The 17,700-nt window shown below is 40.5% G+C and overlaps 1 protein-coding gene across 2 annotated transcripts in view; it reads right to left on the minus strand.

Moving 5' to 3' along the window:
• RPS6KA3 (ribosomal protein S6 kinase A3) overlaps nt 1-14,190 on the minus strand; it is a gene marked incomplete at both ends in the record, with an annotated part of 148,444 nt that extends 134,254 nt beyond the window's left edge. The window contains 2 exons of one of the 2 annotated variants that reach the window (XM_080718278.1): nt 10,126-10,167; nt 14,122-14,190. In XM_080718278.1, coding sequence (XP_080574404.1) covers nt 10,126-10,167; nt 14,122-14,190 — 111 coding nt within the window. The remainder of the gene's footprint in view (nt 1-10,125; nt 10,168-14,121) is intronic. The other variant, XM_080718279.1, reaches the window with a different exon arrangement.
• Between the last annotated feature and the right edge of the window lie 3,510 nt (nt 14,191-17,700).

Raw genomic sequence — 17,700 nt, forward strand, 5'->3', positions numbered from 1 at the left:
TGCTTTCTTTTCCCAGAATTAGTGTTCCTGTGGTCATTTGTGGTGTTATGACTAAGGTGTTTTAGTTGGGAGGACCAAAGAGGAATAGGGTTCCTCCATCTTGGTAGAACTAGAAGTCTCTTCCAAGTGAGTTATACTAAAAATGAAATTTATTTTCTAGTTTTCTACATCATAGTTAAAATGTACTACAAGCTGGGCTTAGGGACACACACCTCTAATCTCAGTGCTTGGGAAGGTCAGAGGTTCCAGGCCAACCTTAGCAACTTGGTGAGATCCTTGGTAAGTTAGTGAGATTGTTTTGACATTTTAAAAATTAGGGATGGGGGAGTGTAGCTCAGAGATGGAATGCCCTGGATTCAATTTCCAGTACCAAAAAAAAATACTATGGAAAATTGTTATGTTACAGATGATAATTTTCCTCTAAGATTCAATTATATCTTTTTATTATTTCTAAAAATTGAATTTTTATCTATTTATGTCTACTCTAGTACTTTTAGACTGTAATATTCTAAAGAAAAGAATTCTATTTCATTCATTATCACCCACTACTCTATTATATATACTGAGAAAAGCTAGAAAGAAAGGAACATTTTAAAACTTATTTATGAGTTCTTTTTCTTAATTCAAGGAAAATCTTATTTTTAACTTACTTATGACATTTCTCTAAGTAATCCCCCTTACCAATATGAACATCCATTGCGATAGTTATTCCACTTGAGTTACACCAACAGCCAACAGGAACATGAAGACAAATACAGCTTTGTTTGCAACTTCAATTATAAAACACCTGTACACCTCATTTTGAGATGGATTCTGAAGAATAATTCATTTATCTGTTCAATTATATTTAATTTCAGAGATTTTAAACCTTTCATTTTGATTTTCAAATCAATGTCTATACTTTTGCCTTACATAAGAAACTACAGAATAGTACAAGATAGAAAAGATTTGATCAACTTCCTGGATTTTGTTTTCTTGCTGTAACTTTCTATAACTAATCTTTAACTGTATGCTGTGCTCTTCTAGGAATTCTGTTCTGGCTGATGTAAGGGGTATCCCAAGTGATAGAGTATCCTAAGATAAATTCAACAACCTAGGGCCGTGTGAACCCAGTTGGAAAACCACTGGCCTAAGAAACGTTTTTTATTTATCCATATAAAAAGGAAGAAAATCTTTTATTTTTGTAGTACTTGGGGTGGAACCAAGGGGCTTTTCTTCCTCCGGGATATACTCCCAGACCTATTTTATACTTTTTTTGGAAACAGGCTTCTCTAAGTAGCTGAGGCTGGCTTCGAACCTGTGTGATCCTCCTGTCTCAGCCTCCCAAGCCCTGGAATTACAAGCTTGCGCCACCACACCTGGCTAAGAAAATCTTTTAAAAGCACATACTGAAAATAAGTTTTCCAAGGTGTGGTTAAGCACCCTTTTAATCCCAGTATTTGGGAGGCTGAAATGGGAGGATTGCAGGTTCCTGGCCAGCCTCAGCTACTTAGAGAAGCCCTCCACAACTTAGCAAGACCCTAATTCAAAATAAAAAATAGAGCTGGGGGTATAGCTTGGAGGTAGAATGCCCCTGAATTCAATTTTCAGCCCCCCAAAAAGAATTTTTCTGAGAATACATATATTACACAAATAAGGAACTTCTTTATCAACATTACAGCAAAACTGCTTTTAAGTCCCCAAATCAGTAACAAAATAAACTTAAGAATTATATATATATATATATACACACACACATACAAACACATATATGTGTGTATACACACACACACACACGGACAAGTACATTAAGATATCCTTAACACTGTTAATGAGTAGAAAAATTCAAAATGAGATACCATTTCATACCCACTAGGATGGCTATAGTAAAACAAAGAAAGAAAGAAAGAAAGAAAGAAAGAAAGAAAGAAAGAAAGAAAGAAAGAAAGAAAAAGAAGAAAAAGCAACTCATGTTAAAGAGGATGTGGAGAAACTGGAACTCACACACCACTGGTAGGAATATAAAATGGTGCACATGAGTTGGAAAACAGTTTGGCAGATCCCCTAAATGTTAAATTTAGACTGACCACATAACTCAGCAATTTAATTCCTAGGTACAAACAAGAGAACTGAAAACATATATTCACACAAATAATTTTACTCAAATATTCATTGCAGCGTTTTTCAAAAGGGCCAAAAATTTGAAATTAACTCAAATTCTATCAACCAACAAATGGATAAACAAATGTGGTATACCCATACAATGGAATATTATTAGCCATAAAAAATGAAGCATTGATGTATGCTACAACATGACTGAAGCTTTAAAACATTGTTAAGTAAAAGACACCAGACACAAAGGCCACAGATTGTAAGATTCCAGTAATATGAAATGTCCAGAATAGGGAAATCAATAGAGACAGAATATAAATTGGTGTTTGCCAGGGGCTGGAGGAAGGGAAGAATGGGGAATGATTGCTGATAAGTATAAGATTTCTTTTTGTTCTAGAATTAAATAGTGATGATGTTTGCACAATTCTGTGACTAAATTATTTTTTTCTTATTTCTGGTACTGGAGGCTAAACCCGGGGGGCATTCTACCTAGGAGCTTATACATGCAGCCATGTTTTTTTTACTTTGAAAAAGGTCTAAGTTGCTGAGGGTCTTGCTAATTTGCTGAGGCTGGCCTCCAACTTACAATCTTCCCATCTCAGCCTCCCAAGTTCTGGGATTATAGGTGTGCTGGATCTATGACTATATTAAAAATCAATGAATTATATACTTTGTAAGAGTGCATTTTATGGCATATATACATCTCATTTAAAAGTAACCAGAGCTGAGCGTGGTGGCACATGCCTGTAATCCCAGTACTTGGGAAGCTGAGACAGGAAGATCTTAAGTTCACAGCCAGTCTTAGCTACTTAGTGAGGTCCTCTATAACTTAGTCAGACTTTCTTTCTTTCTTTCTTTTTTTGTGGGGTGGTACTGGGGTTCCTGGAAGCCCTTCTACCTCCAGGCTACACTCCCAGACCTATTTTTACATTTTTATTTGGAAACAGCGTCTCCTAAGCCAGCGTGCGCGGCTGGCTTCGAACCTGCGCGATCCTCCTGTCTCTACCTCCCAAGCGCGGGGATTACAAGCGTGCGCCACCACACCCGGCTGTCAGACTCTATTTCAAAATAAAAAAAATGCCAGGCATGGTGACCCGCACTTTTAATCCCAGCATTTGGGAGGCTGAGACCAGAGGATCGCAGTTTGCAGACAGCCTCAGCTACTTAGTGAGGCCCTTTGCAACTCAGTGAGACCCTGTTTCAAAATGAAGAATAAGAAATAGGGCTGGTGGTATAGCTCAGAGGTAGAATGACCCTGGGTTCCATCCCCAGTACCACACAAAAAAGAAAATCCCTAATTTATGTAACTTTTATTTTAAATTTTCTTTTGTGTACTATCGTAAGATAAATGTTAACATCAACTTAACTCAAGCAGGGCAGTCTGATGGAAAATCAACGGAATTTGCAATCATTAAGTCTTGGTTTGAATCTTTGTCCCTCCGTGCAGTAGCTGTGCACTACATCCATGTTACTTAACTTTTCTGGGTTTAAGCTTCTTCTTAAGATAATTATGTCTACCTCATTCAAGCTGATATGTTTCTAATCAAAAGGACGTTCAGTAAACACGAGTTTCCTTCCATCTTCATCTGAAGCTAAAAGAAAGCACTGATCTTGACATATTTCACACTTTTTGTATGTAGAACTATTCTGAAGTTGTTTTGGGGAACTAAGATTGAATGCACTTTCCAGCCTTACAAATAAAGAAAAGTTATATATTATTTAATTTTGTGGTGCTGAGGACTGAACTCAGTGACATTCTAAGTTACATCCTCATCCTCTTTTATTTTTTATTTTTTGTGTGGCACTGGGGATGGAACCCAGGAACATTCTACCTCCAAGTCACACCCCCCCCAGCCCTATTTTTCATCCTTTATTTTGAAACAGGATCTCACTGAGTTTCAAAGGCCCTCACTTTGTAGCTGAGGCTGTCAGTGAACCATGATCCTCCTATCTCAGCCTCCCAAATGCTGGGATTACAAGTGTGTGCCACCACGCCCACCTTATCCCCTTTTATTTTGAAACAGGGTCTTGTTAGGTTAAAAACGCTGGCCTCAAACCTGTGATCCTCCTGTCTTTGTCTCCCAAGTACTGGGATTATTGGTGTAGGCCACCATGCAGGGCTATATTAGTTTATTTTGGATTTGAGTACTGTGGCACAGAAAATAAGGAGTTAAAATTAGCAGGAGGTAAGAAAAAAAGTAATACTTGAACTATTATGAATTGTGCTTGAGAATTTGTATTTAAGATAGTTTTGATACCAATTAATAAAAAGTTATAGATGTGTTGCAGACATATATTGGCTCTAACTTGTTAACACACCCAGAATAGGTCTTCCCGAATAGTCAGTTTTCTTATATAAATATGATAAAGCTAAATTGTTCTCAGCTCTCAAATTATATGCTAATTTAAAAAATTTCATAGTCTAAGATGCATAAACCCACTTTTACAGTGTTACTTAGCACAATACAGTGAACAGAATGCAACGTTTAAATAAATATATAGAAATAATTTTTTCATCCATTAATAGTAAACAAACTGGGCATAGTGGTGCATGTCCCTGAGGTCACTCAAATATTTAGCAAGACTCTATTTTTAATTTTTTTAATGGAACTGTGGATTAAACTCAGTGGCACCTGTGAGTTATATTCCCAGCCCTATTTTAATTCTGAAACAAGATCTTGTTAGTTTGATGATAGTCTACTTGTTGAGGCTGTCCTTGAACCTACAATCCTGCTCTAGTACTTAGTACTAGAATTACAAGTGTAAGCCACCATGTTTTAAAATAAAAATAAGTAAAAAGGACTGGGGCTATAGCTCAGAGACAGAAGGCCCATGAGTTCAATGTACACTATCCCTCCCCACAAAAAGGTAGACAATTCAGTATTTTCTACCCTGAGACATTATTCTTTTTATGTCTCTGTCCATAAGCTCAACCCACAAGCAGAAGTTCATCACTGACATTTTTGTGGTAATGGGTATTGAACCCAGGGGCACTCTACTACTGAGGTACATTTCTATCCCTTTTTAGAGACAGATCTTACTAAGTTGTCTAGGCTACCCTGGAACTTGTAGTCCTCCTGCCTCATCTTCTCAGATAGGTGGGATTACAGGCACACACCATATTACCCGGTCTGCAATATTTTCTTTTAACAGCACTGGGTATTGAACCCAAGAGCATCTACCCCTGAGCTACACTCCTCGCCTTGTTTTATTTTTTCCTTTTTGAAGCAGGATCTCACTAAGTTGCAGAGGGCCTCACTAAGTACCTGAGGCTGGTCGCAAACCTGCAACCTCCTGTTCGAGTGTGCACTACTACGTCCAGTCTACCAGATCTTTTTTTTTTTTTTTTTTTTTTTTTTTTTGGTGGTACTGGGGTTCCTGGAAGCCCTTCTACCTCCGGGCTACACTCCCAGACCTATTTTTACATTTTTTTAAATTTGGAAACAGGGTCTCCTAAGCCAGCGCGCGCGGCTGGCTTTGAACCTGCGCGATCCTCCTGTCTCTGCCTCCCAAGCGCGGGGATTACAAGCGTGCGCCACCACGCCCGGCTTACCAGATCTTTTGATAGTTAAATTTCCCCAATGTTTTTGTGTTATCACTTAAATGTAAAATATTACTGTGAAATTAGTAACGTTGTAGAAAGAACAGAATGTGGGGTATGTACAACCTAAGAAAGTTTACAAAAATCGTCAGGATAGAAAAGGAGTAAGACCAATGTGATTAAACACAATTTGCAAAAGTATATCAAATAGCCGGGCGTGGTGGCGCACACTTATAATTCCCGCGCTTGGGAGGCGGAGACAGGAGGATCACGCTGGTTCGGAGCCAGCCCCGCTGGCTTAAGAGACCCTGTTTCCAAATTTTAAAAAATATAAAATAAGTCTGGGAGTATAGCCCAGAGGTAGAAGGGCTTCCAGGAACCCCAGTACCACCAAAAAATAAAGAAAGAAACAAAAGTATATCAAATATATTTTTATTTATAAAAACCTTCACTCTATTAATTTTAAAATACAAGTAAGAGAAAGTAGAATTGAAAAACCACTGGTGTCGGGGAAAGAGAGTTCAATTTGTACAAATTCTATAATATAGGACTGATAGGGTAACCAATAACCACTAGAGACTATTACAACATTTAGGTTACAATTTAAAATTCAGGGCTGGGGGTATAGGTCAGTGGTAGAATGCTTTCCTGGAATGTGTGAGACCCTGCACTGGATACCCTGTACCATAAAAACAAAAACAAAAACAAAACAGAGAAATTAAGAGAAAAAAAGAAATAAAAATTCAGTTCCTCAGTCACACTGGCCACAGTTTAAGTGAATACTGTACTGAATAGTGCTAATCTAAAAGTTTTTTTAAGTAAATCTTTTATTTTTTCTAATGTTTTCAGGCAGATTCCTCTGCTCCTAAAATGTAAAGAATTAAATAGTATTCTAGGTAGCTGAGAACTTTACTATAGGGTTATAAGATTTCTAGAGTGAAGATTTCTCCCAAACTACTGTACTTGAGATGCAATTCAATCTATTAATGGCAAAATGAATCATCTGACATCTGCTCTAACACATATCAAATAACTGAACCAAGTTTCCTGTAACAAGCTATGTGGACCAAAGGATTAGATCTAAGCTCACATAAATCTAGATGACCAGGTCAAAGTTGAAGATGAGATCATCATCATATGCAAGATTGCAGAAATCAACTTAGACATATCACAACTCATAATTAGAAGGTATATGAGGGACCATGGATAGATTCATGATTTTTTTGGTTCTGGGCATCAAATCCAGGGCCGCATGTGTGCTAGATAAGTGCTCTATCACAGAGCTATATCCTCAGTGATATGGTAGTTAAAATTAGAAAATTGTATGCAATTACTATGGTTATAATTCTATTTATACTATAGAAGAGTAAAGTGTCAAGGAATCTAAGTGGTTTTGGATTTACATCTAAGTGTAGGATGCCTACTATTTAGAAAATGAGCACTATTTCATAAGAACAACAACAACAACAAAATGAACTCACAATGTGGATACCTGACTCCAGGTGGGGTAGTAGGCTAGCTTTTCATCTTCAAGCTGCCTGCTCTTTAGTTCATTTGCATTCGACTTTCTGGATGACATCTTCAAGTGGAAAAGGTAAGTATGCAGAGCAGTAATGCCAATAATAGAGCCATTCTGTTATGGTTTGTCAAAACAAAGTAACCATTTATTACTAGGTAATATGCCCAACAAATACTCCTGCTCTCAAAAGTGTATGTAATACAGAGACAGGATGTAATGTAATAGAGAGACTGGCAAAAGGGTGAGGACACTATTTTACATTTACAACTCTTTTTAAAGAGATGAAGTCAAAATATTCCCAATTTAAAAATGGTTGCATCAAAATATTATTAACCCTAGCTATTTTCTAGTAACTGCAAGTTAGAATTAATTTAAAAAGGAGGAGGTAGGCAGACTGACAGTACCATAAAGTGGCTACAATAAAAAAGAATTCTTAAAAACTATGACTATTAGACAGAAGTTACACAGTAAGTCAATATAAAGGCTATTTAGTACAATTACCTTGATTTTAAGGTAGAATAGGACCAATAATTGTCAGAAATTTGAATAATAAAAGTTTAATTTTTAACTTATTCCAATTATATTTAAATTTTCAGTTCACAATTAAGTAGAAAATTATTGTACAATTTAGAAGGATTTCAATTCAAAGTGAAATGAAAACTTGTGGCAGTTAAAGAAAAAGCTTTGTTTGAAATAGTCAATTAAACATAACAGCTCATTTCCAGGCAATACTGGATCAGGTTACTATAATTACCAGACTTTTCAAAACCATGTTCTGCAAAGCATTTTATTCTTTAAAATTTCAATAGGTGGTTCATGAAAGGGAATTCTGACATCAAGTCTCAAATTCTGTGGCTGTATCTATTTTGCAGATTCACTGTGAATAATATCAGCTTAAGAGTTCTAAGAAGTTATGCTGTAAAGACACTGGTTAAATCTTGCTTGACTCCGCACATTTCCCAAACATATTTGATTATGCCACACTCTCTTGTTTTGTTTGGGGGTGGGGGGATGGTTGAAACATCACATCTCCAGAGAACTCTCTTTATAAAATACTGTGCAGCATTTAAAGTTTCTTAAGAACCAACACCATGTAACAGACAAAATCTAAAGGATTACATTTCTAGTCAGGAAACCTGTTATTGGTGTCATATTAGAATAACTGAAATAAATGTATTCATATAATGAGGAGGGAGGTGTGCTACATTATTTTCCTAAAAATGAAATAGAGCTTATTGACTCGAAAATATAAAAAGGCATGCATACTTAGCTTTGGTATGTTTTAGAAAGAAAATTAAAATTCTATCTATTGATACTGTGTATTGACTGTTTCTGCTGGGACATATTATCTTCAAGAGGTTGGCATACAGGACATACTGTATCCACTGATCATAAGACACTCCCATGTATAAGATGTACTATTGTTTTATATGTTGCTAAGGAAAACATTGCCAATTAAATTATGACATGCCACAGATTGAGATACCTTCAAATTTGAGCTATGTTAAAATATAAACACACTTTTCTTTTTTCCTTCTTCCTTACATATTCTTCAAAGTGTTTTTTTTAATCTGGTTTTCCCCTTTAAAGATAATATTGAGCAAAGAACAGTAAAAAAAAGAAATCAAGTGATTTCTGTTCGCCTTACCCTTACAATTATATTGAAATACTATAATGACTCTGTTTAGACAGATCAACCAAATAAGCCATGCTTGATTCTGGAAAAAAAAATTATCCCAGAGGGAAAACAAAGAACTTTATTGGATAGTTCTTTAAGAGAGGTAATTCAAGCTGGGCATGGTGGTACACTCCTGTAATCCCAGTACTTGGGGGACTGAGACAGGAGGATCAAAAATTTGACACCAACCTCAGAAATTTAGGAGACTCTCAGCAACCTAGTAAGATCCTGTTTTGAAATTTAAAAAATAAAATGAAATTAGTCTGGGGATATAGCTCAGAGGTAGAATGTTCCTGGATTCAATCTCCAATAACACACAGAGAAAAAGAGACAAGTGGTTCATTATAAGTATCAATTATTAAACACACCAAGTACCAAGTTTGTATGTATACATTTTCATTTAATTCTCCCTACAATTCTGTGAGGTAGATATTATTTCATCCTTATAATATAGATTGAAGCACAGAAACATTAAATTACTTACTTGCAAGTGGTACAAGTGTGTTTAGTCAAGACTAAAACACAGGTCTTTATAGTGCCAAAGTTTATGTTCTTTAAACTTTGACATTATTCAAGTTATCTCATAAAGTTTTGTCTAAATTTTAAGAAGATAAACAAAGTTGAAATGCTTAATTGCAAGCTACTATTTCATTCACTTAAAATAGGCCAAATTAAATAATTATGTGCAATATGGATACATTTTCTCCTAAACTTGTCTTATAATATGCATATGGCATATTCATATTTGTCTTGCAAAACACTCACATTATGCTTAACAAGAATTATGTTTACTTTGCACTTAATAGATAAATCAGATCATCTAGGATCTGATATTTGTTTTGGATTAATGATACAAGTTACTGTATTAACTTTTTAGAGAATTTTTAGGGAATGATAAATATTTTTCAAGCTTCAAAATAACTTGTAAATTGCTATATTTTCATCATTTAATAATTTACCAGAAATATATATCTTAATTATGCCCTCTTCCTTTTATAAGTATAGGATACACATATTGTAATATCCAGAAATATATTAAAGGCAAAGTCTGTCTAAATTTGTTTCTTTAATTAGATAAAAATTCTTTTTTTAGATAAAAATTCTTTATCTTAAAATTTAAATGCACCCAGGAAGTTTCACATTTGGGAATCTATCCCATCAGCATAGGATTAAGCTGCCAAAATAAGCAAACTTTCCTAGATTTTTAAAAACTAGCATCCTGTATCATAATCACTGAAAACAATTAAGTGTTCAGTAATATGTCACAGTTACTTGACAAATGATATGTAACAATACCTGTCCTCTCCTCAGATCTTCACGTGAGGGAAAGGAAAAAACCTAAAAGATGGTTAATATGAAACAAAAATAAAACATTTTTTCAAAATCATTGTGATCACACTTTAATAGAACATTTTCCCTATAGGTGAAATATAAGAAATCTATATAATTTTGATGTAGTAGAAACACTATAGGATCTTTGTACTATATACTATAATACACTGCAGAACACTGTATAGTCTTTTCGAGGTTAAAAATGGCTGCACATTCACTAAAGATGATCTCCACTACAAAGGTCTTTTTGTTTGTGTGTGGTACTGGGGATTGAACCCAGGGGCATTCTACCTCTGACCTATACCCCCAGCTCCAGTTTATTTTTCTGTTTTGAAAGAGGGTCTCGCTAGGTTGCTGAGAGCCTTGCTAAATTGTTGAAGCTAGTCTTGAAACTGTGGTCTTAGAAGGTCTCAGCCTCCAAGTACTGGGATTACAGGCTTGGACTACCATGCCTGGCTATAGGACTCATTTATAATCAAATATTTATTTAGTTAAAATTTTTCCATGCCTTTTAGGTACTTGTAATTTAAAAGGAAATCGGGGTGAATATTTTAGGTGATACACTGTATAAAATTCGTTGCACACAGGGTATACAATACACTTTCATTAAGTAAAAATAACCCCTTAATTTTACTATTTTGAAAGTTGTCTAGATTTACTATCATTATTCTATCACTACTGAGAAAAATTACCAAAGTTATAATTATAATCTAATAAATATTATTCCCAACAGTAGCGACAAGGAATCTGTAGAACAGAAGAGCCACAATTCCTTGGTATTCATCCCCCAAACAATATAAAAAATACACTAGCATTTTTAAATAACTCGTCAAAGAGCTCTGAATTCACCTAGACCATTTAGGAAGTGATTTTGTTTTTTTATCTTGCATCAACCCTTACTTTGCTTACATAGTACTTCCTTTATTATCCTAAATTTGCTTTTTAAACATTCAGCCTAGTTCTAGCCTATCATATTCTGACCCACGTTTGAGTTCAACCACAAGGGTTTTTTTGTTTCCAATACCCCAAGACTCCTGTGAGGTCTTACAGCAGGAAGGCTGGTGTAAAGGAATGAAGAAACTGCCTGTGTTTTTAGTGAGGCATTTGGGTCTTTTATATTTTTCATATTTCAATGTAAGACTAAAATGATAAGAACAGAGATTAGATTCATAATCACCCTTTTTCTGATTAGCAGACATTTATTGAGTCCATAATATGTAGTACAGACATTGTTCTAAATCTTCAGGATCCAAAGAGGGGGGAAAAGTCTCTCTGCTTTCAACAGTTCAGTCTACTTAAGAATGAGACCATAATGTATGTATGTGTGTATGTATGTATAGACACATACCAACTCTGGCATCTTTTTAGTCTAGAGACAAAAATTTTGATGTATTTGCTCAAGTAAAGGGTTATTTTTTAAAGCCCCAGTCAGAGAATGTACAATTGCTCTCTAATGCAAATCCACTGGGGAAGAAATGGCCGAATAAAGGTTATCAATATGAAATCTCAGAGAGAAAGGTGCTCAACCCATTCCCTCACTGGCTTTCCAAACTGTATCAAAAGTAAATGAGTCTAAACAGTTGACGGAGGGAAACAAAATATCTGAAGGCAATTTGTTAACATCCAGTTCTAGTAAATCTAGGCAACACTGGCTGTTTGACATACCTTTGCCAGAATAGCAAGCAAATAAATTATTTTTTGAAAATGGCAAATTGTGGAATTCTATCTGCCAGGTTTTGGAGAAAATGACAGTAAGTCAAATAACAAGGTTTTTAACAACTGAGTCCTCTCATAATACTTCATTTGTTTCTGAAAAAAATGACTACATGACCTCTAACTACTGGCATATTTATACTCTGCTTTTTTCTAAAAAGGATCTGTAGCAGCCAGCATAACATAAGCAAAGCACATGAGCTATATCTACCTGGCTTTGAATTATGGCTCTGCCATTTGCTATTTATAATCTTTGTGCCTATAACTTCTGAAATTTGGTCCTAATCTGCAACAATGGGGAACACAATTCTCCCTGCTGGGTCATAGGAAGGATAAAATGGAACAGCATTAGCACAATACCTGATATATAGAAGATGCTAAATAAATATCAGTTTTGGACCTTCTTTATTGAAATACACACTATAGAGAAGAAAGGGATAAGGTGGAATTTCAAAAGATTTCCCCCTACATAACAAGTAGAAATGTGAACTGATTTTGAGTTGCCATTATCAATATCTGTATCAAGAAATTAGGCTTAAAGCAAATTCAATTTCTTTTACCTAGTTCAGCACTTTGAAAAAAATTTTATTAACCTTCTCACTATGTTTAAAGCAAAAAATTCTGAAGGAAAATGAAGATAGGACCTCAACATTGTTCTCTACATTTTCCATTCAAATGATAAATATTCTTAATTTTTCTTATTAAAGATTTATAGTATTAGACTGGCCCACAAATTTAAATGAAATTCTGATTCTCCCGTCTTAATAGCATGATTTCCTTTTTATTTCTCTTTTAGGTAACACATCAGTCAGTGTCTTTCTTAAAGAAGAGCAACATTTAGTTTAGGTTTTAAAAGCATAATCCAAGTCACAAAATATTAAGCACAAATCGTAAGCACTGTCAGAACTCTGCCTGCATTAAGGAGAACAAGTAAACATTTTTATACAGCAGGGGAGGGGGGGGCTGAAAGCGATTTGAACGGATCCCCTCTCCCTCCCCCTCCACCATACCGGAGAAGGCAAGTGTCCTGCATCTCAGATCAAACTGAGCCTGGGTTTTACTGACGTAACCAGTAACCCTATCCACCTCTCACACTGCGGAGGCCGGCAGGGCAGCGGCTGCCGCCAAGTACTCATCAGAGCCTGCCCCATTCCACCCCCGCGTTTCAGTCATGCTTTCCAGAAATGGGGTCACTCACTCAGTAACTATTACACACACGGATCCTATCATTCTGTAATCCCCCAAAGTCCGCTGCGAGGAGAGAAAACAGTAAAAAGTCAAGAAAGAAGAATCACAGACGCGCCACCATCAGGAATTGATTTTCAGAGAAGAACGCTGATACCCTGGAATGGATCTTGTCTGGATTATTTTCCCAGACTCCGAATTGGTTTGGGGTCAGGGGCGACTGCGAAAAGCTCGGTGCTGTGATGTGTCCGGGGAAATTCTGTTTTGCCCCTTTTGGGTATACTGTTTGGGTTTTCTGGCACTTGAGTGGGTGTCTCAGAGACAATCACCAGATCCCCGAAGAGGAAAACCAGAAAGCTCTTTAAGGTGGCCGCTGATCTCCTTGAATATCGCCCGTTCTCACCTCCTTTGGCAGGAAATTCAAGTTAAGCTCGCAGGGATGGGGTCCTCGAGCTCAATGACCTCAGAAATAAGAGGATTGGGGGGGGAGGACCTCACTTTCTCTTATGCAGTAGCAGGAATTGCTGCGGCAGATGAGGGGAGACAAATACCTCAGCAGTCCTGCACCCCTTACCTGAAACCCCAAGGGTCGCCATCCCCGCCCCGGGACGCCAAGTCTCCCTGCACAACCCCCACCCGCGTCTGGACTGAAGGCTCCGTTCCCGGGTGAACCCAACCCATATAATCCCTTCCTCATCCCCCAAAGTCACCAAGGTCCAGGGAAACCTCCGATCCGGCAGGGCTAAACTTCCCAACTCCCCGCTGGCCCCCGCTCCGCCTCCGGCTTCCCAACCACGCCAAGTAGATTAAAATCGGCTTCTTGCAAAGCCCCAGCACCCACTCGGAACCCCACGCGCCATCACACCGGCAGCCCCCCGAGCGAGAGAGGGAGATGAGGGTACGGGTGGGAGGCACAGGCAAACAGACCAACCCAAACCGGGATCCCGCACCGGGGGAGATGCAAGCGAGAGAAGGGGCCGAGCGGCCAGCTCCGGGGAGCAGAGCGAGCCCGCGGGGACCGGGTAGGAGGCGCGCCGGCCCTGGCCGTCCGGCTGCACTCACCTCCGCGCTGTCCGATGGGCTCTCCACAGCCATCTTCTGCCACGGGTCCGCCAGCTGCGCCAGCGGCATCTTCCCCCCCGGCCCGCCGCCTTCACCGCCTCCTCCCTCCCCGCCCGCCCCGCGGCCGGCCCCGCTCCGTCGCCGCCCGAGCCCCACGGCAGCGGCGGCAGCAGCTGCAGCAAGCGCGGCGGCGGCCCGGGAGAGAGCTCGACGCCGACGCCGACCGCCCGAAACGCTGAGCGCCTGGCCACAGACGCTCGCTCGCCCAGCCAGAGCCTCGCGCCTCCGTCGGGCACCCGGTCTGGCCCCTTTCTTCCTCTCCTCCTTCCGCCGCCGGGACTACGGCTCCGCCCCCCCTCTCGCCGGTTCCCGCGCCCGCACCCAGCAGAACAGCGACCGCCGCGCGCTCCCCCACTTCCGCTCACAACATGGCGCCTAAGCGATACCTGTCTCTCAGAGCGAGGCTGGCCGCCGCCACCGCGCGCGCACACGGGGGCGGGGCTAGCGAGGACACGCCCCCGGCCCGCCGCGCCCCGCCCCTCCCCTTTCCCACCCCCACACCCCCGCCTTCTTCGCCCCAGCCTCTGCTTCTGGGCCTCGCCTACTTTCAGGAAGGGCGAGCCCAAGAGATCTGGGGGCGTCGGCGGGAGGCGGGGGAAAGAATGGGAAAGACAGGAGGGACGAAAGGCTGGACGCTTTTAACTGCCCCCGGTCCAAGCAGGTCTGAGGCTCCTTGGGAATAAGAGAACAGAGATCCCCGCCCAGCTGGGGAAAAAGATAGGCGATTCGCCTGGGGGCGCAATCTCGGGCCAACGATCTGGGAAGGAGGCGAGAGATGTCTTTTCGCCCTTTCTCCGTGTGTGTGTGTGTGTATGTGTGTGTGTGTGTGTGTGTGTGTGTGTGTGTGTGTGTGGTGTGTGTGTAGGGTGCCTAATATAATGGCCCAGTCCTCTCCCAGGGTCACTTGCTGGGCAATCACCTGCCCCCCACTCTCGACGGCGACTTTGGAGGTTTGGTGCCCGAGAGTCCGATGGAGGTTCGGCTCGAGTTTGGCTAAAGGCTCTCCAAGTTGAAGATCTTGTGCTAGTTTTTTAATATTTGGGGTTCATGTGACCTCCGTACGTCGCCCCCGCCCGGGTCCAATAGCTCTCCCTAAGTATGTAAAGCCCTGGAGCACCCCCCCTCCCCAGGGCGATCTAAATCTTCAAGAAGAAAATAGGGAGGTTCCTTAAGGTTGCCCTTTTTGGCAGAGACGGGGAGTTATTAAAATATCTTGTAGGCAGGAGTGCGAGGTTCCTGCTCCTGTTGACTTTAAATACAAGATTAGATTTTTTTTTTTTTTAATCAGGCTGGTCGTGGGCAGAGGAGGAGAAAGGGAGGGCAGAAGTTCTGATTCCTCCTCCTGCCCAAGATTGAGAAACCGTAGATTAAGGAAAGCTACTCCTCAGACGGCGACAGAGCCTCCGAAGATCAGGAAAGCTTAGAGACGGAGGCCGGGGCGCATCCAGAGTGGGTCCCGGAAGTGTTCAACCCCGTGGTCAGCGAGTCAGGTGCCGCGGCACGCTGAGTGTGCCCGGACAGATTTGTGTAAAAGTCGCGGGGCTCAGTGGAAAGCTAGTGCAGCCCCTAAGCGCCGTGCACAGGGAGGGAAAACGCACAGGAAAATCTCCCAGGGGCCGGCCTTTTCTTTCCCTCAGGCCTGGAGCGGGCATCACGGTCCTCCCAAGTCTGGCAACCTTAGCGTCCCCCGAACCCCCGCTGTGCTCATTTGCACGCCTTTCAACAGCTTCAGTCCACCATCCCAGGAGACAGACACCTGAAGAGCCCCTGCCCGCCACCCTAGCAGGTGTGAGAATGAGATTAGAGACCCACATCCTGCCGGCCAGGTCGGTGCAGGTGATGCAAAAATTCCCACTGGGTCTGCAACACGCAGTTGCTGGGGCTCTTTTAGCTACCTTCACCAGCGCACCCTTGACACAGTATCTAGGCCCAGAAGCCTTGTGGCCATCCCAGGAGGCACCAACTGTTTATGGCGCCCATTAAGGCAGCTGGAAGTCCTTGCTGGGTGCTCTCACCCTCGGACTTGGACACCACTCAGGTTGGGCAACTTCTAGACAGACCCAGTGTGGTCTGGGGGAGGGAGACAGATGGGACCACTTGGCTTCTGCTCTCCACACTTTCCCCAACATACTTATTCAGGTGCTGCAAATTCAACCTGGGCCCCAACTCAGCTAATTTGGCAGCGCCTTCTTTGTGAAAGTCTCCAAGGTAAATCCTGCTTGCAGAAATTCAAAGATAAGGAGTTGTGTGTTGTTTTGCATGTATGCACAGAATGCCTAATTTATCCTTCACTTATATCGCCACACCACATTCCCACTCCTTATAGCAGAAAGAAGTTCGTCAATTGGTTTAAGGTAAATTAGCTCCCCAGTGATCAATTAATCCAGTTAACATTCTTCCTCTAGTAAAAACATACATAGTTGGAGACAGTTATTATGTGTCTAGCACTCTCCAAAGCTAATTACACCACACAACGCATGAAATAACCTTTTTTAAAACAAAGCAAATTGTATTAAATTTTCAGCATCAACTTTTATTCATTTCTGTTTACCTTGAGAAACAAAATGGTTTTTGTTTGTTTTTGTGGTGCTGGGGATGGAACCTAGGACTTCCTGCAGACTAGACATGTGCTTTGCCGCTGAGCTACATCCCCAACCCCAAGAATAAATTTTAAAACAAAGTGATCTGTAAAAGTAATGTGAGCAGTGGTCATTTTGTGGGAATCAAGAATTAAATGGACAGCCGGGCGTGGTGGCACACGCTTGTAATCCCTGCGCTTGGGAGGCAGAGACAGGAGGATCGCGCAGGTTGGAGCCAGCCTGGCGCTGGCTTAGGAGACCCTGTTTCCAAATAAAAAAATGTAAAAATAGGTCTGGGAGTGTAGCCCAGAGGTAGAAGGGCTTCCAGAAACCCCAGTACCACCAAAAAAAAAAAAAAAAGAAGAAGAAGAATTAAATGGACTAAAGTAACACTATTACAAATGTCTTGCACATAGGGTCAGCTTGGAAGGTATCTGTGAATGGATTTAGAAAAGCAGTATTTTACTTGTCACCCTTTCCCCAAAGAAAGTGATGTTTGTGTTGTTAAAAAGAAGGATTTTTTCTTTTATTTCTTCTATTAAATCCACAAGTGGTATGACCACTCTTTTTGCTTGGGAAACGTGAGAAAAACAAGTAAGGCTGGAGAAGTTTGAACACAGAAGCTGGTACTACCCCAAGAAGGATTACTTTAATTTAAAAAGAACCCTTTTTTTCAGTACTGGGGATTGAACCCAGGACTATTCTATCTCTGAACTACATCCCCAGCCCTATTTTATTTTATTTTGAAACAGGGTCTCACTAAGTCGTGGAGGGCCTCACAAGTTGCTGAGGCTAGCCATGAACTAGTGATCCTCCTGTCTCAGCCTCCCAAGTACTGGTATTAGAAGCATGGGCCACTACACCCAGCAACAAAGAACTCCTAAGTGTAGCTTTTCAAAGACTTGCTGTTTCCTATCTCTAGATCTACAAATCCACGGGT

Source organism: Muscardinus avellanarius (assembly GCF_963383645.1).
Source record: "Muscardinus avellanarius genome assembly, chromosome: X".
In the NCBI taxonomy this organism is placed as follows: Eukaryota; Metazoa; Chordata; class Mammalia; order Rodentia; family Gliridae; genus Muscardinus; species Muscardinus avellanarius.